This window comes from Cebus imitator, unplaced genomic scaffold (assembly GCF_001604975.1).
Source record: "Cebus imitator isolate Cc_AM_T3 unplaced genomic scaffold, Cebus_imitator-1.0 Scaffold46, whole genome shotgun sequence".
Classification (NCBI taxonomy): Eukaryota; Metazoa; Chordata; class Mammalia; order Primates; family Cebidae; genus Cebus; species Cebus imitator.
In genome coordinates this window covers 966,461-990,085 of record NW_016107361.1, presented here as the reverse complement: position 1 = coordinate 990,085, position 23,625 = coordinate 966,461, and the positions used below count along the sequence as shown (strand labels likewise).

Genomic DNA, 23,625 nt, shown 5'->3' with positions numbered 1-23,625 from the left:
AAAAAAAAAAAGAAATAACATGTATACTATTTCATCTCTGTTGCAGCCCATAATTTGGGTATGCCTAAGGGAATACATTCTGCATATGAATGTTATCTGTATGTTGCAAAGGGAGAAGGGGTGAGAACAATCTAACTTACTAAACTAACAACATAATTTGGAGTTCTTGGAGAACAGAATGCTGTTCTGAGTCAGATATATGTCATACACAGTATTCTGTGGGCACACAGAAAATCTGTAGCATTTTCTTATTCCCTTCATGGCCCTTTGTAAGTCTGTTACCTATCATTTTATTTAATCATTTTTTTAGCTTTTATTACCTCTTGGGCATGGGTTTATAAGTTTCATTACCTTTTCCTTTTAAAAATCCTGTTGCATGCTTGGCAGTTATCACAGTCTTTGGAATTTTAATTAAAGGGTTAATAAATTTGTAAATGAGTCATCACTCATTCTCAGGAAGTGTTTCAACTTTGCTTTACTTTTTAATTTTTAGCAAGTCTGTGTTAACTTTGTCCACTCTATTTATGATTTTCTTTGTTACATACAGGCTTTTTCTTATCCCATATTCTTCATTTGATTAATGGAAAAGTTATCTCTATTTAGTCTGTATGTATATAGTAATCCTTACCTTAAGTTGAGGTATAAGCTTAAGAACGACGGACTTGTTTCTTGATATCTCTATGTTGTCCACATTAATATGCTAGTATTTAATAATTAGGAGCACTGCCTCTTCAGTGGAGAAGAGTCATAAGGAAACTGAAGTTAGCCTCACTCTAACTGGACCAATTATATATTTTAAGTGAAATAGGCCAATCAAATTAAAGCCATTAAATTTAAACACAAGCAGAGTTTAAATTTGCTAATGTTGTCAATTAAAACACTTATTGTGACTTTGGCACAATAAGTGTTTGAATTCCATATCACATCAGGGATCTAGATTGAGTCTGACACCTATAATCAAATTTAAACACTCCTTGGAGTGAAAAATAATTTTCTCATGTACCATGCCTGACATCTTACTTATTCATTTTCTTGATGAGTACTTATATATTTTTTTGCTTTTACCAATAAACATAAATATAAAATATAAATATTTTTATATTATTTGTGGTTTTAGTTTTCCTTACAAACAGATATGACCAGAAGGCAATTAGAATATGAAGCGAGGCAAATCAGAGTTGCAATGGAAGAGCAACTAGGCACTTGCCAGGATATGGAAAAACGAGCACAGGTAAGTTATTTGTTTCTAAGTGATAAAACAGCCAAGAGCTATTAGGAATTAAGTGAATTACAGCTTTGTTAATATTGATTTAATTTTATTATTAAAGATATTTATAAGACTGTCTTTACTTTGGCTCTATTTCAAAATAAGATTTATGGCTACTGAGCAACATAATCAATGTTCATATGATAATTGTGTCTTTACCATATTCATTTCCCCTGATACTGTTCTGTTCTGCTCTGCCTTGGAATTATAAGGGAGAGAAAGAGTTAGGTGGTGGTCTTCTAGTAGCTAATAACTGGCTGCAGTTCTCCTTTGAGATTCTTACTCCTTGTAATCTGAGACTCTGTAATGGCATTCAGAACATGTCCCTGCTCTTCAAATTGTGCCCTTAAAAAAAAAAAGTAAGCCCTCATTCAAGGATACTAGGAAGGAAACATAAAGAGAATTTTAGGAGAGATGAAGTAAGTTGTATTGAGAATATTCCCATATTTCTACCCTCAATGTCAAGAAAAAATATTAGCTAGTGTTGCTATTAAGTATTTTTATATATTATTGAATGTAGCTTTTTTATATTCAAACAAGTTTATGACTGACTAATGTTTTTAAGCCATGAAGAGTCTTTGCCAGTTGCTTTGGCTGTTTCAAAACTAGCATGAGTTGTTGTTGTCTTTTTTAACTTTTGGGATAAATTGGGAAGAAAACATCTAAAGATTTTCTTTAAGTAAATATTAATTGCAAATAAAAGGAGAAACCAACATTTACATGGTAGTGGCACAAATACTTTTTTATTCTGTAAAACATATTAAATAGTTTCAAAACGGCTACTGTAGGTTATTTTACAGTCTTTGAAGTATAATCTTTATTTTTTATGTGAAGCTTCTTAAATATAATGAGGTTTTTTTTTTTTTTTTTTAGAAAGAGTTTCATCCTGTTGCCCAGGCTGGAGTGCCTGTTGCCCAGGCATGATTTCACCTCACTGCAACTTCTGCCTCCCAGGCTCAAGCAATCCTCCTGCCTTTGCCACCTGAGTACCTGGGATTATAGGCATGCACCACCATGTCCAGCTAATTTTTGTATTTTTAGTAGAGACGGGGTTTCGCTGTGTTGGCCAGACTGGTCTTGAACTCCTGACCTCAAGTGATCCACCTGCCTCGGCCTCCTAAAGTGCTGGGATTTAAAGCAATCATGCCCACTTTATCATTTTCAGGCTGCTGATAAAGACATACTTGAGACTGGGCAATTTACAAAAGAAAGAGGTTTAAGGAACTTACAGTTCCATGAAGCTGGGAAGCCTCACAATCATGGTGGAAGGCAAGGAGGAACAAGTCATGTCTTAACATGGGTGGCAGCAGGCAAAAAGAGATTGGAAAGGGACACTCCCATTTTGAAAACCATCAGGTCTCATGAGACTTATTCACTATCAGGAGAATAGTGCAGGAAAGACAGACCCCTATGATTCAGTTGTCTCCCACTGACTCCCTCACACAATACATGGGAACTACCACATGAGATTTGGGTGGGAACACAGAGCCTAACCATATCATCCAGCCTAAACATAATATATATTCTGTCTGTTTTGGAGTATGGTGGTAGGCAAAGGTGCTGCTAAAACACCAGTACCATGCTGCATTTCATAGTCCATACATATTAGTTTCATAATAAAGCTGAGGACTTAACTATTGTGCGTGTGCATGTGCATGTATGTGTACGTGTTAGTTATAATACGTGTATATAATACATTGTTTTTTCTTACCTTCCCTCTTGTCCCCATCCAATTCAGAAAGATCCATGACTTAAATGTCAAAAATGAAACTTTCAGTCTTTCAGTAGAAAATATACATGTTTCTGATGTTACAGCAGGAAAGTATTGCTTAAGCAAGACTTAAAACACTAATGATAAAAGATCAATAATTTTACTGTATTAAAATTAAGAATTTATCTTCAGGTACCTTAAAGAAAGTGAAAAGATAAGTTACAGATTGGTAGAAGATATTTAGTATCATATAACTGACAAAGAATTAAAATCAAGACTATAATAAATAATTTATAAAAATAGATTCCATTTTACATGTAAATTTAAATTTGAGATTTTCATGGCATTATTTTAAAATGTTAGGTTTGTTTCAATAAAAACTGAAAAATATTACTTTGTTTTATATGAATTGCATGTTTAAAATGTGAATTTATGAGATACTGTGAACGGAATTAAGTTTTTCTGTATCTGTTAATGTGACCTTTTTTTTTTAAAGAGATCCTTAAAGAACAAGATGAGTGGTTGTTGTAAATATTCTTGTGCTATATAAATATAAGTAGGTGTACTCCAGGCAGCTTATAACCCTGAAGAGAGATTAACGTGAGTTCTTTCTTGGCTATTTTGTTCACATAAGTGCTGATATAGTCATTTTATTCTGAAATGCAATATTCTTCATTTTGGTAGTTAATATTCTAAGTAAATTTTATTCTGTATTTTGAGAAACATAAGCATTCATTTATTCTGGAAATAGTTATATGAAGGTTAGGGTTAAAAAAATATTGTGAAAAAGCTAAAAAGGCAAATAATGGAAATGTTGGTAGAATATATAAGAAAGTTAATATCCCTACTCTATAAGGATCACCTACAAATCAGTTGAAGATGGTCAACCATGCCAGGCATGGTGGCTCAATTCCAGTACTTTGAGAGGCTGAGGTAGAAGGATCACTTGAACCCAGTAGTTTGAGACCAACCTGAGCAACATAACAAGACCCTACCTCTACCAAAAAAAAAAAAAAAAAAAATTTAGCTGAGCATGGCGGTGCACATCCATAGCCCTAGCTACTTGGGAGGCTGACATGGGAGGATCTCTTCAGCCCAAGAGTTCAAGTCTACAGTGAGCTCTGATCTCACCACTGCACTGAGAGAGAGAGAGAGAGAAGAAAGGAAACAGATAACCAAATAGAGAGAAGAAAGAAAACAGATAACCAAATAGAGAAAAAGAAAGAAAATAGATAACCAGAGTGAGAGAGAGAGAGAGAGAAAAGAAAGAAAACAGATAACCAAATAGAAAAAGAGAGAGAGGGAGGGAGGGAGGAAGGAGGAGGGAGGGAGGAAGGGAAGGAAGGAAGATAACCAAATAGCAAAATAGTCAGAAGATATGAATAGTTCCATTACAAAATTAAGTTCAAGTGTCTAATAAGCAGTTGTGATAAGATGCTTAAATATCACTAGACATCAGGGAAATGTAACATAAAATAAGGTACTATATTTTTTGCCTATCAGGCTGCCTGAAACTTTAGAATTTGATGGCATGTAGTATTAGTGAGGGTGTGGAAGTAAGAAACATCGTTGACACTGTTGTTTTAAATCTTTTTTTTTTTTTTTTTTTGTTTTTTTTGAGATAGTCTAGCTGTGTCACACAGGATGGAGTGCGGTGGTGTGATTTCACCTTACTGCAACCTCCACCCTCCTGGCTTCAAGCGATTCTTATCCTCTTAGACTCCTGAGTAGGTGCTGGGATTATAGGGTGTGAGCCACCAGGCCCAGCCAACATTGTCTACCCTGTTGTTTTCAAGAATAAATTGATACATTTTTGGAGGACAGTTTGATATTATTTGCCAATATTAAAATGCCTATGCTCTATGACTTTGTGATTCTATAGGACTTATAGGAATATGTTCTACAGAAATATTTACTTTAGGGGAGAAGTATATAGATACATATTTTAAATTATTAAATGAGTAGTATGCAACCTATTATAAAAAGTTACTGAGTATAGTGGGAATATGGTAGCCAAAGCACTCCTTTCCCTCCTAACTCCCTGCTTGGGTGATTCAACAAGTGAAACAAGAATGGCCCTGGAAGGGGAGCGAGATCTCAGGAGGATCTGAGGCTATCAGAAAAAATATGGAATCTCATTTGCAAGGGGAAGGAATAAATAAGAATTCTAAATAAAATAAGAATAGAATGAAAGTTTTTAAACATAAGTATTACCAGAAACCAGAAGGAATCCTTATATTAAGAAAATAGTGACTGGGTAAAATAGCTTGGGGTTGTAATCCCAGCACTTTGAGAGGCCGTGGCAAGAGGATTGCTTGAGGCCAGAAGTTTGAGACCAGACTGGGCAGTGTGGCAACCTTGTCTCTGCTGAACATTTTTTAAAAGTTAGCAGTTGTGTTGGCACTGTAATCCCACCTGCCTTAGGGAATGTTGAGGTGGTAGGATTGCTTGAGCTTAGGAATTAGAGCTATGATCATGCCACTGTATTCCAACCTGGGTGACAGAGCAAGACCCTGTCTTTAGAAAAAAAAAAAAGAAAAAGAATGAGACAATTATCATTGCTATCATTAATATGTTTGAAGAGCTTGCTGTCATCCTTATTATTTAACTTTGTTTGAGAGACTTGACTAATGCAAATAGAAAAACAAAATAATGAATCCTACACTATTTTTGAACTAGAAAGGAAGAAATTAAATAATTATTTGTAAGTGATGTGATTGTCACCTAGAAAAGCTATACAAAATGAAACAGAAAATATTAAAACTAGTAAGAGAATTTAGTAAGGTATCTGGAGTTAAGATACATACAAAAATCAGCAATGACTACTAGTTAAAACTGGAAATGGGGATAGAGGACCTGTTCACAATAAGAGGAAACTAACTAGAAAAAGCCTGCATAAAGAAAAATACAAAACTGTTGAAGGACACTAAATTTTTTGGAACCTGGAAAAATGATTCTAAAGTTTATAATGCAAGAATTTCTAAAACATTTATTAAAGAATGCATAATTGAAAATTTACCTTAGCATTTGTTAAAATTTATGTAAAGATGTTGGAATAATCACAGTATGATAATAGAGGAATAAATTTAGGTAAATGATACAGATAGAGACTACAAAGAGGTACAAGAATATTTAAAATCTTTATATGACAGAAGTTACATTAAAAACTTTGTAGAAAATAGTAAATTACTCAGTAAATTATATAGGTACAACTAATGACCTATTTGAAAGATGAGAAATTAAATTAAACCCTTCCTTCACATCTTAAGAAAAGTTACAGGTTGATTAAATATTCAAATGTGAAAAATCTAAAATTAATAGAAGAAAATACAAGCAAGAGATCTTCTTAAATATGAATGGAAAATCAAAAGCAGTGAAGGGGAAGGAATGTTGGGATTTTTATCTCATAACATTTTAAGTCATTCATTGCCCTAAAGATATGATAAGAGAAAAATATTTACAGTACATAAAGGGGAAAATGTTAATATCCCTAAACTATAGGATTACTATACATTGATAAGAAAAAGACAGCCCTATGTTTTTGTTTTGTTCAGAGAGGGGGGTTTTGCTAGTTGCCCAGGCTGGAGTGCAGTGACCATTCACAGGAGCAACCATAATACACTGCAGCCTCAAATGACTCTAGCAATCCTCCTTCCTCAGCTTCCTACATAGTTGGGACTTTAGGCGTGTACCATTACACCTGCCTAATCCAAGTTTTTTAATGGACAGAGGATGTAATAAGGCAATTTGTTAGAAAGATGCAAATGACCAGTAAAACACATGCAAATGACTAGTAAATAATTGAGGAAAACTCAAAATCCTCTCTTGCCTACATCTGTCAGACTATAAGTCTCCAGCTACCTCTTAACTGCATGGATATTGATTTGGTTCACCTGGTGTGGTGTTCAGTGAGTATTTGGTTACCTGGTGTGGTGGTACTTACTCTTCCATAGACATGTAAGCAAAGGTTAGAAAACTCCACATCAATTTGTTAATAGAGCTTAGTACTGAGATGTGGGAATTGGTGGGGTGAAGGTGTAGGTACACCTCTGTATTGCCATAATTTTTTACAGTTCTATAGATGATACTGTTTAATGTAGTTTATCTCCTCCCTAGTTGATGGACACTTAAGTTGATTATAATTTTTCAGTTAAAAACAGCTCTGATAAACATACTTATTCAAGTCTTGTAAACAAACGTGCAAGAGTTTCTCTAGGTGAGGAATCAGCAATCTTTTTCTTAGAGGTCCACGTAGAAAATATTTAGGTTTCGTGGACCATATAGTCTCTTTTGCAACTACTCAATCCTGCCTTTTTCTTTTCTTTTCTTTTTTTTTTTTTTTTTTTTTTTTTTTTTTTTTTTTTTTTTTTTTTTTGAGCTAGAGTCTCACTCTGTTGCCCAGGCTGGAGTGCATTGGCAAAATTTCGGCTCACTGCAACCTCCACCTGTAAGATTCAGGGTATTCTTGTGCCTCAGCCTCCCAAGTAGCTAGAATTACAGGCATGCACCACCATGCCTGGCTAATTTTTGTATTCTTAGTAGAGACAGGGTTTCACCATTTTGCCCAGTCTGGCCTCAAACTCCTGACCTCAGGTGATCTGCCCACCTAGGCTTCCCAAAGTGCTGGGATCACAGGCGTGAGCCACCACTCCCTGCCTTTTAACAGGAAAACCACCATAGACAATATATGAACAAATGGGTATGGCTGTGTTTCATTAAAACGTAATTTACAAAAACAGATGGCTAGTAGGCCCTAGTTTGCTGACCTTTGCCTTAGGATATATATCTTAAAAGCTTATGAGTGTTTTGAATTAGTTTTTGCCAAATTGCTCTTAAAATGCTTTTTCGTTTACATTCCTCCTAGTAGTATGTGAGAATTCTTGTTTCTGTATGTCTTCTCCATCACTTGTGAGTCAGAATTTATAATTAACAATCAGTGGGCAGTGAAACATTTTGTTGTCTTAACCTTGAATATATTTATTAGATTTTGGGGTTTTCCTTCTAAGTTACTTCTTTATATCCCTTGATCATTCCCTATTTTAATCTCTTGTTTTTATGTATTCAAGAGATATTTTAGTATCCTCTTGATACCAATCCTTTGTAGATAATATACACCTCAATTCCTTCCTGCCAAATCTGTTATCTATATTAGCTTCATGATAACAAAAATAAGCTTTTATGATAAAGCTAAATTAATTATATTGCCAGATTTATGCTGTCTGTGACCTATTTATACACCCTTTTCCTGTACTGAAGTCATTTAGCTCCTTAATTCATCGTCAGTTTGCTATTATGTATGTTGTGGAGGCAGGGCTCTATGTATATTATGTACATATGTGTGTATGTGTATTACATATTAATATATATTTACACATGAATTTATACACGTGTATAAATTCATACACGTGTATAAATTCATGTGTATACATATATATTAAATATATATACATATTTTATATATATATAATAATTATATACGTTTATAGTCACACATACACATGTATACATACATTTATGTTGTTGACTGAATTTCTCAATATCATTTATCGGATTCAGCACTAGTTCCTCATCGACGAGTGGTCATCTATATCATATACCAAGTTTATATATGCCGGATGTTTCTGATACCACATTTTTTGTTTGCTGCAGTTTTATAAATCTTGATACCCAGTTAGGTGATTCCTTCTTTGTTTAAAAATGTAATATTCTGCCTCATTACTCTGCCATTTAAACTTTAGTGTCAGCTTCTAATTGAAATAAAAGCTTCATGGGCTTTTGATTACAGTTACATTCAATTTATAGATTAAGGAGAAGTCACATCTTCATAATATTTAGCCTTCTTGGTTGAAAGGATGGACCCTGGAACCAGACCTCCTATATTGGGATCCCAGACCAACCTGCCACTTAGCTACACTGTGATCGTGGGTAGACTCTCTGCCTCAGTTTTCTTGTCATTACAATACAGATAGTGATAAACTGTAAAATGTGAGGATTAAATGAGTTTATATATGTAAAAACACTCAGAACCCGGCACATAGTAAACAAATTATTAGGTATTGTTATTAACTTTATATCTATCTATTCATTTAGGCTTTATTTTATATCCTTAAATAAGGTTTTGTCAGATTCTCCACAGGGATCTTACACATCATTAAAAAAAAATTATTCCTAGATATGTTACAGTTTTTGTTGCTATTATAAATGGGAATTTCTTTAATTATATTACTAAATTACATTTAAGTAAAAAGTATCCAGCTGTCTTCCTGAAATCTTTTATTATGTCATCTCCAGTTTAAGATTCTATACACTGTGATATTGTTTGCAAGTAATGACAATTTGTTATACTTTCCAGTCCTTACAGCTTTTTCTCTTTTGTTGTATAAGAACTCTAATATATCTTTGAAGGGAAACAGTGATGGTGGTCTTCTTTTTCTTGTCTTGACTTTAGAGGGAATTCTTCTAAAATTTCACAGTTAAGTCTGTTGTTTTCTCAGGCTTTTTGATAGGTACCCTTTATCAAGTCAAGGGATTTACTTTCTATTCTAATTTGCGGAGAGTTATCCTGAATTTGTATTACTATTGCAGTTTTTTTAAATCACTTTTTTCTAAAGTCAGTCAGGTTCATACTCCTGAAGTTATTAAACATAATTTCATAAATATTCTTGTCATATAGAAAAAGGACAAAAACGCTTAGTGGTTAAGCATCCCTAATCCAAAATGTGAAATGCTGCAGTGAGCATTTCCTTTGCACCTTTTGGGTGCTCCAGAAGTTTCCTGTTTTTGAGCATGTTGGGTTTTGGATTTTTATATTAGGGATAGAGATTAGGAATACTCAAGATGACCTGGCTTCTTCTATTTTCATATTAGAAACAGAAGCACAAGAAATGTCATGTCTGAAACCATCCACCTCAGTGGACATCAAGATGTAGACATTACTTCAGTCTTTAGTGAGATACTGGCAACACGGAAATGTAATGTAAAATGGCGAGGAGTGGGAGATGCAATTTCCTATTTTCATCCTCTAAATACTACATTCTTTAATTTAGGACTTTATTGATGGAGGGGAGCTAATTACATAGAAACTGATTATATAGAAGGGAGGAAACAATCAAATTTAGAAATCTAGTAATTGTGTGTAGTTTGGCTGTTTCTCTAAAGCTAGGAAGTATTTACCACCTCGTTGTAGAAATGATCACTCCTTTTTGCAGTATCTTTAGAAAACTACCAAAAGTACAGGTATTTCCTCTTCAGACAGTTTTCATGAATTGGACATGGTAAGATTTGCTAATTAAAGAATTTTTTTTTTTTTTTTTCTGTTTTTTGAGACGGTCTGACTGTATCTCCCAGGCTGGAGTGCAGTGGTGAGATCTCAGCTCACTACAACCTCTGAGCCTCCTAAGCTCAAACCATCCTCCCACCTCAGCTTCCCAAGTAGCTGGGACTACAGGTGCATGCCATTACACTCAACTAATTTTTGTATTTTTTATAGAGATGGGGTTTTACCAGGTTCCCTAGGCTGGTCTCAAACTCCTGAGCTCAAGCAGTCTGCCCACCTTTGCCTCCCAAAGTGCTGGGATTACAGGCCTGAGCCGCTGTGCCTGGCCTGAGAATATTGTTTACCTTAAGTTTACTACTTTCAGAATCATGATAGAGAATCAGCATACAGTAGTTATATTGTTAGAAAGAAAAAAGGGAGAAAATTAAGATAGATTAATTTGGGACAGTGAGTACAACTTCTTTGAGTTTTTCTGTACTTTATCATAAGACTGAATAATAGCAATAAGCATTTTTACTATGGTAGTAATAAAAGCATGAAGACATTGTATTTAAGTAAAACTAGATGTGATCAAAGAGTAACTTTTATATGAACTTTTTTAACTATATATTTAAAGCTAATTGCTATAGTACTTTTATTATTTATCTGTTAGGGATGATATTTGTTTAGAAATCTTCTATTGATGGGAGAACATAACTGAAAAATGTTTGGAAACTATTCCATCTAGTTTCTAACACCGCTCCCCCACTTACTGAAACAGTGTACTTTTATAATACCACTTTTGATTTCTTAATAATAAGATGTTAATAACTATAGAATTATTACAGAAAATGGTACAGTGTTGTCAGTACTTGTTTTTAAAACCTATGTATTTGATCTCTCATAACTAGCTTTATGAGAGATTTGCAAGGTCTTTATTAATAAGTGACTTGTTTTTTCTATTTCTACTAGTATTCATAAAAGTTAAAATGAAGTCTAGCTTTAAAACATACACACACACACACACACACACACACACACCCATTTTCCCCACATCATTTCCATTCCATATGGTTCAATCTGTAGTTATTGCTTTGTGGCCACTTGATGGACTCTGTATATTGGAAAAGCAAAAGCCCTATCCTCTTCGTGATCCTAGTTTAGAAGATAAAAATAATGTTTAGACACAGTTAGGTACTTGGAAAGGCTGAAAAATACTACTAACTTATGACAGAAGAAACTTTGGGGAGAGTTGGGCCTACTGTTTAAACCAGGAGTCCCCATCCCCTGGGCCATGAGCGAGCATTACCACCTGAGCCCTGCCTCTTGTCAACATCAGTGGCTGCATTAGACGCTCATAGGAGAATGAACTCTCTTGTGAACTGTACGTGTGAGGGATCTAGGTTCCTTATGATAATCTATCTAATGCCTGAGGACCTGAGGTGGAGCAGTTTTATCCTGAGACCATCCCCTGCCCCAGTCAGTAGAGAAATTTCTTCCACGAAACCAGTCCCTGGTGCCAAAAAGGTTGGGGACCCTGACACTTAACAAAACAAATCAGATGTTCTTTCCCTTTACAGATATACTATGTTTATATAAATTTATTATATTGTATTAATGTCTGGATTCATATAAAAGATTAAATGCAGTAAAATTTTCTCTATTGAAATATTTTTTGAGAATAAATTTTCACAATATGTATTCTGTCAATTTTCATAATTCATGCAACATAAAATAAATATGATATGTGACTTATATTTCCCCAGTTTTACTAAACAGGTATAGAAATCTGTAGAATAAAGTCAGAAGTATTTTTAAAAATTGAACTAACCCCAGTTTGTTATTAAAGAGTGAATATATTTATATGTCTAGCTGTTTAAATAAGAATGGTTTGGCATAACCCTGAGCTGTTAAGTGGTAGCCATAGTACGATTATTTATATTAATGTTATTAATAAAAAACATAACTAATTAGGTTTCTTGTTTTATTTTAGCGAAGAATAGCCAGAATTCAGCAAATCGAGAAAGACATACTTCGTATAAGACAGCTTTTACAGTCCCAAGCAACAGAAGCAGAGGTTAGTAAATTGCGTTTCTTGTTTGTGGGTATAAAAATACGTAGTTATTCTAAGAAAAGAAAATATGTATAATTTAATACAGCACCATTAAAATATAGGTGTTCTTTCAGAGAATTTAAATACCATAACTTTTTTCATGAAATTAAATTAACAAAAGTTTTGACTATTTTGATTTTATCTAAGTTTTAGGCAGTTAAAATTTATAGAGCCGTAAATATAGATACGTTCCTTTAGCTGTCAGTTTACATATAATCAGATAATTAATTTGGCTATTATCAATCAGTAAGTAAAACTTTTTTGTAGATAATCCATAGTAAGAATTGTTCATAGACATTTACCTATTCTAACTCCACAAACCCCATTAAAATGATAGTAAAAGGATACAATGACAGGGGCATAATGACCAGGGAAGGTGACCACAGTAAAATTTGGGGAGCTGGAAAACAGGTAAACAAGTGATAACCTTCTAGCATATCAGAGAGGGTTGACCCATGAGGCAGCAATAGGAATGAAAAGTCATGAAACAACTAGATACCTCTGGATGTGAAAATAAAAAAGGGTTGAAAGCAGGAGGATATTTGAAAATTTGTTAAGAAGCAGATGGAGTTTCCACAACCTCCCTACAACTCTGTACAGCTAGGTGACTGCTCCTTTCTAATCCCAACAAAAGATGAGAGCTTTTTCTTTTGGAGAGGTGGAGAGAGTAAACAAAGGGTCTTTGGTTAGAGGGTAAGCCTTGTTTAATTGAAGGTGAAGGTATCATGCAAAAACCTGAATTACATGAAAATTTGCCTACTGAATGCTGAAATCCCCACTAGCATCCAGGCTTATGATCTCCAGGCAAGTTCCTGAAAAGAACTTCTATAAGAAATGTGACTAACCCTGATTCTGCTGAGAGAGCATTAAAAAGGGGGAAAAATGAGAAGAAATGTGACTAACCCAAGAAAATAAACTTAAAGAGACTTAAATGGAAAAATTCACCAACAAAACAACCCTATATAATTATATAGTTATAACTATATAACTATAGTTACTCTGCAGAGTAACTATAGTTGACAAAATCCATTCTTCAGGCATAGAGCTTCATTCAGCTTTTTCATAGATAGCCCACTGTTAAATTTGAGTGGACACTAACAACTACCAGACATTACAGGTCATTCTAGGAGGGTTCAATACCCAAATTAAAGGAGTTTCAAAAAGAAAATAGAGAAACTAGACAGGAAGTAGGAGAAATAAGTCAAAATTTCCCTGAAATTTTAACAAGGGTCTTAGTTTTCCAAAATAAATTGGTATCTCCAGTATCTAACATCATGTATGAGAATAATCTCACACTAAGGCACATCATGAGGAAATTTCAGATCACTGTGGATAAAGAGAATAGTCTAAAAACCTGGAGAAAGAAGAGAAAACATGTTTTACATAAAGGAACAGGAATACAAATACCTTTATATTTCTAAATAACAACGCTGGCAACTGGGAAGTAGGGTAGCAATTTCTTAAAACTTTTTTTAAAAAGAGACTTACATGGAACTAAGTCTCTTTTAAAAAATGTAGATGATCTAGCTGGGTTATTTTGTTAGTGAATCCTTCCATTTAAGTAAGTCTTTTTAAAACGTCTCCGTCACCCAGGCTGGAGTGCAGTGGCACAATCTTGGCTCACTGCAACCTCTGCCTCCTGGGTTCGAGTGGTCCTCCCAACTCAACCTCCCAAGTAGTTCATGTGCCACCATGCCTGGCTAATTTTTGCATTTTTTGTAGAGACAAGGTTTCGCCATGTTGGTCAGGCTGGAATCGAACTCCTGAGCTCAAGCAATCTGCCTGCCTTAGCCTCCCAAAATGCTGGGAGTACAGGCGTGAGCCACCGTGCCTGACCCCTCTTAAAACTTTTGAAAGAAAATATGTGCAGTTAAAAAAAAAAAAAAAAAAAAAAAAAAAGGGGGAGGGGGCGAAAAAAAAAAAAAAAAAAAAAAAAAAAAAAAAAAAATTTGGGGGAGAGGGTCAGTAAAAAAAAAAAAAAGAAAGAAAGAAAATATTTGCAGCTATGTTTCGACACCAGTTCCTTGACACTACTGGGTATCCTACAGTTGGGTTCAATTTTGATCCTAACTACCCATTGTTAGAGTCAACTCCACAAGTAAAGGACAAAGTTGATCCCAAGACTGTCTACTTCAGACACCAGCCACAAGTTTTGGGTGTCCCCAAGCCACCAGGACTGCTGCCAAGCTGTCTATAAATGCCACCCCATGTGAGTGTGCTGTATGTAGTACAATTCTATTCTGACACTAGCTACCCAGAGTTAGCACAGCCCCAACAGGTTAAGAGCGGAGTACTTCACAAGACTGCTGTCACCTCAGATGCCAGCCACTAATGTTGGGTGTCTCCAAGCCACTCAAACTTATGCCCAGTAGGTTACAAATTCCAGGCTTCCCACAACCCCTTCACATTCAATAATTCATTAAAAGGACTCACAACTCACTGAAAGTGCTATACTTAGGATTAACAGTTGTATTATAGGAATACAGATCAAGAATGGCCAAATGAAGAGACACAAGGGGCAAGGTCTAGGGAAATGGGTAAGGATGGGGAGGAGGGTGCAGAGATTTCATGCTTTCTCCTAGTGGAATCTGGCATGTCACCCTTCCAGCACTTCAATGTATTCACAAACCAGAAAGCTGCACTGAGTTTTGACATCCATAATTTTTACTGGAATTTTATTCTGTAGGCATGATTAATTAATTAATTGGCCACATGAGAATTAAACTCAATGTCCAGCCACCTGTCCTTCCGGGAGGTCAGTATGGCCCAAAGTGCTAACCCTGTAACATGCTGACAGCCATCCATCCTAATACTATCTGGTGGCCTGCCGTGAGTTGCCTCATTAGCATAACACACCCCCCATCACTCAAAAAATTCCAAAGGTATTTGAAGCTCTCTGCCAGGTACAAATGAACAAAGACTAGATGTATTTTTATTATACCATTCTAGCCTTTAGTCAAAGTGTTAAATTTGAGAGTGGAATAAAGACACTTTCAGAAAGGCGAAGTCAAAAATATGTTTTTCTCATGCACCCTTTTCTGGAACCTATTAAAGGATATACTCAAGTGAAATGAAAGTGTAAAGCAAGAAAAATGAATTCTGGGGACTCAAGACCGAGGGCATATAATACAAGAGAAAGAGATGAGCAAAACCCCAGAGTAAAGATGAAGGGCCATCCTGAGGTAAATGGTAAAGAAAGCAGTCAGTCCATATTGGAACTATTGAGAGCATTCCAGGAGAGATGAAGTCCAAGAAGATGGAATCAGTGGAATACCTGCTGTTTCTGATGTATTGAAAGGAAAGGAAATTTACACAGTAGGGGAGAAACTGAGGATAAGTCATATGTACCCAGATAATCAAATAAACAGGACAGTAAAGATAACCTTTAATTCCATGGACAAGAATTTATAAAGGAAAATAATCATAGTATACCACTTGCCAGCTATAATTAGAATTTAATAGTCAAAGTAATATAAATAGTAAAAAAAATTTATATAACAATTAAGTGGAACTGAAAGCATTAAACTGAAAAATGCAGAGCTAGCCATTGAAGCAGGTTATTTGGAGATATGGGGGTAAGTATCCCCCCTTCCCCAAAAAATCAGCTGAAAGAGATTACAAAGAAACAGTTCTTTTAAAAACGATTTTCATCTATATCTGGCTTTTTTAATATCTGAGGAACTTTGGATTTAGTACATCTGAATTTGAAATATCTATTTGCTAAGTAGACAGTTTAGATACAGTGTGATAGTCATAATCCTAAAAACAGTTTAACATGACTATCTTAAGCCAATATAAGTCAAATATTTGCAATTTAAAGAATGTGTTCATTTTTGCAGTGGACCCTTTTTTCCTGGCCCTTTGTAAGGACCAGAAAAAAAGCAGTATTTTTTTGTTCCTTTTTAGTTCTGTTGGTATTAATGTATTTAGCATTCTACTTGTTACGACCCTTTTGGCTTTCTACTGTAGTTTTTATGTGTCTTTTTTCCTTAAGCAAATTCATTATGGTCTATTTTTAAATGATTTCTAAATAGGCAGTGTTTTGTTTTTAATTGAATAGCTTTAGTTACAATTAGTTCTTCCCCCTCCATCTTTCCTATATTCTGATTATTACTGTTTTGTGGCATCTAACAGGTTTTGATATTTCTAAATCAATAGTCACATTTTTTCTAGTTGATTGAATCTTTTATTTGTATAATATAAAATAGCCCTCTATTTTATTTTATTGAATGCTGTTAACCTTGAATTTCATTTTGTTTGCTATTAATGTTGCTACACTGGCTTTCTTTTTCTTGGCATTTACTCAATATATTATTTTCTCTGCCTTTACTTCCAAATTTTACCCACCAAGTGCCACTGTCTCACACTTACATGAATACATTAGCTCCTAACTGGTCTTTCCTGTGTTTCCTCCCTACTTAGACCATTTAAAATTTGTCTTAAAAATAAATAAATTTACATGCAACTTTTTCCATTAATATATTAGTAGTATGTGGGGCAATCATGCAGTGGCCTCACTATAACTTACGAGTAGAAAAGGCAAGAATGCCATCTAAGAATTACAGAAAAAGCAGCAAAATCAGAATTTTTTTTTTTTTTTACCATATTCTTTTTGTCCTACTTTCTTCCTTGTTTTTGGTACTTCAGCCATACCATGATTCTTTGATGTGCTAAAACAAGCCATGCTCCATCCTACCTTGGGTCCTCTGCATATGATCTGTTTTACCCAGAACACTCATCTTCCACCCCTGTCATTTGCTTAGTTTACTCCCATTTATTCTTCAAGTCTTCACTCAGACAGCACTTCCTTAAGAGAGCTCTTCCCCAAACCTCCAGACTATATCATATCCCTCTGTTATATATACTTATAGCACCTTGTATCCTTCATTCATAGCATTTGTCAGTTTTACCTTTGTTATTTCTGTCATTATTTGACAGTGTCCTTGACTAAACTGCAAAGTCCAAGACAGCATAGAACGATGTCTACCTTTGCTAGCACTATATTCCCCAGCATCTAATGCAAGTAACTAACATAGTAGATGGTCAGTAATTTTCTTTAAATATATTGATATTTTTCACTTATGTTAGTGTCAAATCTTTGTGGTCTTAAATTCATTTTGTCTCTAGGTTGACTTTATATATTTTCTTATGGATTTCACTGAATTTTATAGCGTGATTTTCACATGGTACTATTTATTATTCTATTTCTGAATTACTGAGTGCTACCTCACTTTTGCCAGCATATAGCTAATACTAGTTTATTGATGGAAATGTGTATAAATTAATTTTGAAGTCACATTTTTAAAATTATCTAGGAAAGCTTGATGTTTAAAGAAATTCCATTAGGAATCATTTTGTAATTTAATTACCTACTGTTAGGTCAGATTTTTAATGAGAAATTCTTTTATTTCTTTAATTTTATGTTGGTATTTTTATAAAGTGACTGCATTGTACTAGAGATGATCTATCTTGAAATGACTGCTTCTACTGGATATAATCTGTCATTTTAATTTCCTGTTAACAGATGGTGGTTGCATTAGAAAAGGCTTTGGGTTTTATTCATATCAGAATCTAAGAGCCTATCATTTTATTTCACCTAACTTTTATTAGAAGATATATATATATAAATATTCTGTGTGTAAATATACCTAAGTAGAAGATATTTGTACGCTTAGATAATAGTTTAACTGTTTTATTTGCAGCCCCATTAAATGCCAGAATCATGTGACCTTACAGAAAAGATAGTTATTTGTTCTACTTGGGTTATATTCCTAATAGTAATGTGAGCACAGCTGGTAGAGGATAACATTCCTGTGAGTCTCAGAAAATCCTTTGTCTTGTGCATCTCTGATGCTCAAGGGACACACTTCACTTTCCTCTTACTGAGATAGTCGACCGCTAACCATACTGGAGGTTATGAAGTGTAACACGCAGTTCCATGCCTTAATTAGTCTGTATAATTGATGCATTTAGTGCTTTAAAACAAAAAAAGAAAAAAAAGCTGTGGGCTTAAGAAAGCATACATCATTTTTGTATGTAATGATGTTAACTCCATTTTAACAGAGGTCATCTCAGAACAAGCATGAAACTGGCTCACATGAAGCTGAGCGGCAGAATGAAGGTCAAGGAGTGGCAGAAATCAACATGGCAACTTCCGGTAATGGTCAGGTAAATAAATTATTTTACCGTATTTTTAAAAATTATTTAAATATTCAGAAAAGTGTGAAGTGGGATGGTTCTCAGAGTGATCTGTAAATCTTACCTATTCTCTTAGTCCTGAATGAATATTTCCAGAAGCATTCAGTACCAGTGTGCTGTCATTTCTCGTTATTATATCAACAATAATGCTGTAAAGATTTCTAGATCTATTTCTATAGCTATAGATTGTGTGTTTATGTTTTAGTCTGAAATGATTAATGTATTTTGTTTTTAAATGACTCTAAGCTGTATTTTGATTATATATATGATTTGACCTAGTTATTTTTGCTTCCCTTGAATAGGTTTGCTCTTTCACTAAGACATTCAGTACAAAGACATTTTTATGGTTTTTTTCTTAATTATCATAAAAGCTTTGTTCTCTTCTGTTGTACTTAAGGTTACATAAATATAGAAATCCAAATCTTACTGAAAAAGATAATTGGTAATTGTCTTTAAATGAACAACTTTTTATAAACAGAATTTCACTAAGTTGTTCTTAAAGGCAATTTTTCTACTGTTGATACAGAAAATTTTCTTAGTCTCTCTAGGTTACTTTTGATAGTATTGTTTTTAAAAAGAATGTGCTTCTATTAGTTCATTAAAATGTAAAGCTTAAAATGTCTTATACTTAAGTATGTTAATTTGTTTTACTGAGTTACACATACTTTATTCAGTTTTACTAGTTAGCATTATACTGGAAAATAAGTGGTGAATTAAGACAAAGGCAATTACATTTAAACAGCACATTTGAGTTATTTCTCTGTCTTTTGTTTAGGGAATTAGTTGGAACGTTTATATATTCCTACAGATATGTAGAAGGAAGAAAAATTCAATCTTATATGACAGAAAAAAATATTTACTTAGGAATAAGTAAATATTTTTTACTTATTCCTTAGTGCTAAGTACTTTGGTTCATCTTCCAATTATTATGTACTTTGGAAACCTTACCTGTCCAGTAAGCTGGCTATGATAATTGGATCCGTATTACACTTACTACATCAAAATAAATTCTAAGTAGATTAGATTTAATGTCAAGATGAAAACTATTAAAAATGTAAAAAGAAGAAGATGTGGGTAGCATTTTTATAATCATGTTGTAGGTGGGAGACCCATAAAGAAAGGATTAATAGATTTTACATTACAGCATGAGACTTCAGTATGTCAGAAAATCATAGCGAGATTCCAAAACAAACAACCAAGATCACATTATTTGCAAACATTTGTAATGTCTAAAAAGTTAAAATTAAAGATGCAAAAAATGGTATTTTTAAACCAACTATTTAAAGACTGTCTTAAAATGGTTCCAAGCCATCGTGGAAGTAAAAAAATAAAATTTAATTTAAAAAATAAAATTAAAATGGGCAAAGGACATGAACAGGAAATAAAAGAAGAAATTAAAATGACTCATAAACATATGGAAAGATGATCAACTTTACTAATAATGATATATAAATACACATTAAAACTAAAGTGAGATTTCGTGTGTGGCCATTGGGTTGGCAAAGATCAGTAACACTCAGTATTGGTAATGGTGAGCCAACAGGCATTCTGATATATTGCTTTTAATTGTATGACATGAAACAACCTTTCTGGAGAGGAATTTTGTCAAATGCATCTAACATTACATATAATGTGCCTGTTGTAAAGCTCGTCATTGCAACGTCTAAGATTTTATGCTAATGAGATAATCAGTCAAGAGTGATCAGACATGTTTGAAGAGATTTATTATAATATTAACAATAGCAAAAACTTAGGAATAACCTAAATGGACATTTGTCATAAATTGGTTAAATTACTAGTCAGCTGTAGATTAGTTGTTAAGTGGCTCTGGAGTCAACAAACCTGGGAAATCACACTCCCTTACTAACGACCTTAGTAACAAAAACTCTCTGAACTTGAGTGTTTCCTCTTTGGTAACATAAGATGATGATAAAACCTCTACTTCATAGAACAGTTGGGAGAGTTAAATGCAAGATACATTTAACACTGTCCCTGGCATATAGTCAGTGTTTAGTAAAAGGTAACAAATGCTTTTGTTAACAACTATTTATAATTGTCTTTAAATTAACAAATATGTATTATATGTCAGACACTGTGTTGGACTCTGGAATTGAGAATTGAAGACAGACAGTGTCTGGCCTCATGGAACCTATATGGTACATCCATGCAAATATTAAAAATGATAAATCACATCTCTATGTAAAGATTTAACTTTTAGCCTTCAGCCTTGCCTTTTCGAGTATATTCTTCATATTATAATCAGTTATTTTTCTAAAACACAAATTTGATTATATCACTTATTTGTTTAAACCTTTCAGTGGCTACTCACTTCCCATATCCTAGAATCCAGATTCTTCACGTTGCTTATTCTTCCAAGAGTATCTCACAATATTTGCCCTTATCTCTCACCACTCCCTCAGCTTCAGCTTCTTTAGTTCCTTGAGTATGTCCAGGCCTTCCACAGGAGATTCTTTTTGTCTAGAACTCTCTTCTGCTTCAGTTCATTGTATATGTTTTACTCATCATTCCTCTCAGTTTAAATATCACTACTTCCTAGACATTTTCTTTCTCTCCACCTACCTGGAATAAAGTACTCTTTGATACTCTTTATTCCTGCTCTCAGAGTAGCACAATTTGCCATTGGTTTAATTGTCTTCCTTCCTTTTTAAAGTCCTTTAAGCCACACTTGTTCCCCACTGTATGCCAAACAACTAGTATGTACCTGGCAGAGAGTGAGCATTTATGTTGAATATTAATAAATATTATTGAGTTAGGTAATTATAACTTTTTTTTTGAGACATAGTCTCACTCTGTTGCCAGACTGGAGTGCAGTGGTGTGATTTCAGCTCACTGCAATCTCTGCCTCCTGGGTTCAAGCAATTCTCCTACCTTAGCCTCCTGAGTAGCTGGGACTACAGACTTGTGCCACCATGCCCAACTAATTTTTGTATTTTTATTTGATACGGGGTTTCACCATATTGGCCAGGATGATCTCCATCTCTTCACCTTGTGATCCGCCCATGTCAGCCTTCCAAAGTACCGGGATTACAGGCGTGAGTCACCATACCCTGCCAATTATCAATTTTTTCAGTTTTAAAAAAGCAAATATGCGGGGCATGGTGGCTCACACTTACAATCCCAACACTTAGGGAGGCCAAGTGGGGAGGATTGCTTGAGGGTAGAAGTTCAAGACCAGCCTGGGCAACATAGGGAGACCTCTTCTCTACAAAAAAAAATAAAAATTAGCCAGGAATGGTAGTCTCAGCTACTTGGGAGGCTGTGGTGAGAGGATCACTTGAGCACAGGACGTTAAGGCCGCAGTGGGCTGTGATCACACCACTGCATTCCAAGCTGGGTGACGGCAAAAAAAAAAAAATTTTTTTTTAATTTTTTAGACAATTTTTTATTTGTCTAAAAAATAAAAATAAAATGTTAAGAACAATATGTATGATCTCTTTATGCATATATATATATATATATATATATATAAAATGTGTGTATGTGCATAGAGAAATGTTCAGGAAAATGTTCTTTAAAATGTTAATGATAGTTATCTCTGAGTGTTGGGATTTTTGTGGTTTTTACTTATTTATTCTTTTGTGTATTGTTTTATTTTTTGTAATGAACGTGTATTATTTTTATAATTTATAACAAGAACTATTTTCATTTTGGGAAAATAGAAGAAAGCACTGTTCTGTTTTGTGGTAGTTTAGGTTAAGACTGTGAAGTCTTACTTCAGAGTCCTGCCATGACATACATCATGTTATTTATGTCAGTATAGGGATGGCAGAGGAGAAGACCTATTGAAAATAGTAAATCAGGGCCCAGTATTCATTCCTCCTTCAAGTGACAAACTCTAATAGTGCTATGGATTCAGACGTAAACATAACAAGTATGTTTGTTTAGCAGTAGCAATCATAGACTTGCCCACCAAATTGGTGTTTATGGCACTAATGCTGCTAATACTGTTTGGTGACTTTCAGTCACTGTTTTAAAACAATATTACAGCTATTCTGAGATCCTGATTGCTATCTGTGTCTGTGGGACCATGATTTGTTATGCCAGTAATCCTTTCATCTATCTTAATAGGATCTATACACATGACCACCTCTTGGAGTTTGTTTTGTTTTATTATTTGCTCAAAAGACAAAAGCCACCAACATTAATTGAAAATGAAGATCAGTCTCTTTGACTTTCTTAGGATCACAGTAGCATGCTCTGCCAAAGTTCCCATCCTAGAGTGATTCTGTTCACCACCATGTGGGAATTTCTTCTACCCCTTCTCTCACCTGGTTTCCTGCCCACAATCATTCTGTTTGTAAAATCCTTCATTGGCTTCCCTTGATTCTTAGAAAAATGGTAACCGTTTATTGTGACCATATAACCTGGCCCCTACCTATCTTGTCAGCTTTGTGTCACATCTTGCTGTTGCCACTTCCACACTGGCCTTCTCTCAGTACCTCATATTTACTGGGCGTTCTACCACAGCCTGTGCACATCTGTACCTGTTCCATGTAGTGCCCATTTTATCCCATTTTGCTCAATTAACACCAGTTCATGTGTGTCTGAGCGTAAGCACCAGTTTCTCAGAGAGGCTCATGTAGATGAAATCTCACTATTATAGGCTGTCACAGCATGTTCCTCTCCTTTAAAGACTGCTACATTTGCAGTTTTACATTAATTTGTGTGATGACTTGATTAATATTTGTGTTTCCCCCACACAACTGTAAGCTCCAGAAAGGCAAGGATTCTATCTAGTTTTGTTCATTTTCATGCTCCTACAATCCCTGATAAATAATAGATAACAATAAATATTTGGTGTTTGGAAAGCCGACTAACATCCCTGCTAATAAATAAATAAATTTTTGAAAAAAGGGTTTCTTGATCTGTTTTTAATCTCCCATGGAAGTTAAATGGAAGGAAAAGCTTAGGAGTAAATTATACAGGCCAGATCCCTGCTTGCTTAGCATATAACTGTGTATAATTTATTAGTTGGTTCTCAACTGTTCTTTTCCTTTCTTTTCTTTTTTTTTTTTTTTTTTTTTTTTTTTTTTTTTTTTTTTTTTTTTTTTTTTTTTTTT

The 23,625-nt window shown here is 34.3% G+C and overlaps 1 protein-coding gene across 15 annotated transcripts in view; it reads left to right on the top strand.

Annotated features, from left to right (window-relative positions):
- The window catches only part of APC (APC regulator of WNT signaling pathway), a 153,420-nt gene that overhangs the window by 86,470 nt on the left and 43,325 nt on the right, over window positions 1–23,625 (top strand). For all 15 annotated transcript variants that reach the window (XM_037737978.1, XM_017527188.2, XM_017527199.2 and 12 more), the window contains 3 exons: window positions 1,118–1,231; window positions 12,227–12,310; window positions 18,410–18,514. In XM_037737978.1, the coding sequence (XP_037593906.1) occupies window positions 1,118–1,231; window positions 12,227–12,310; window positions 18,410–18,514 (303 nt within the window). The remainder of the gene's footprint in view (window positions 1–1,117; window positions 1,232–12,226; window positions 12,311–18,409; window positions 18,515–23,625) is intronic.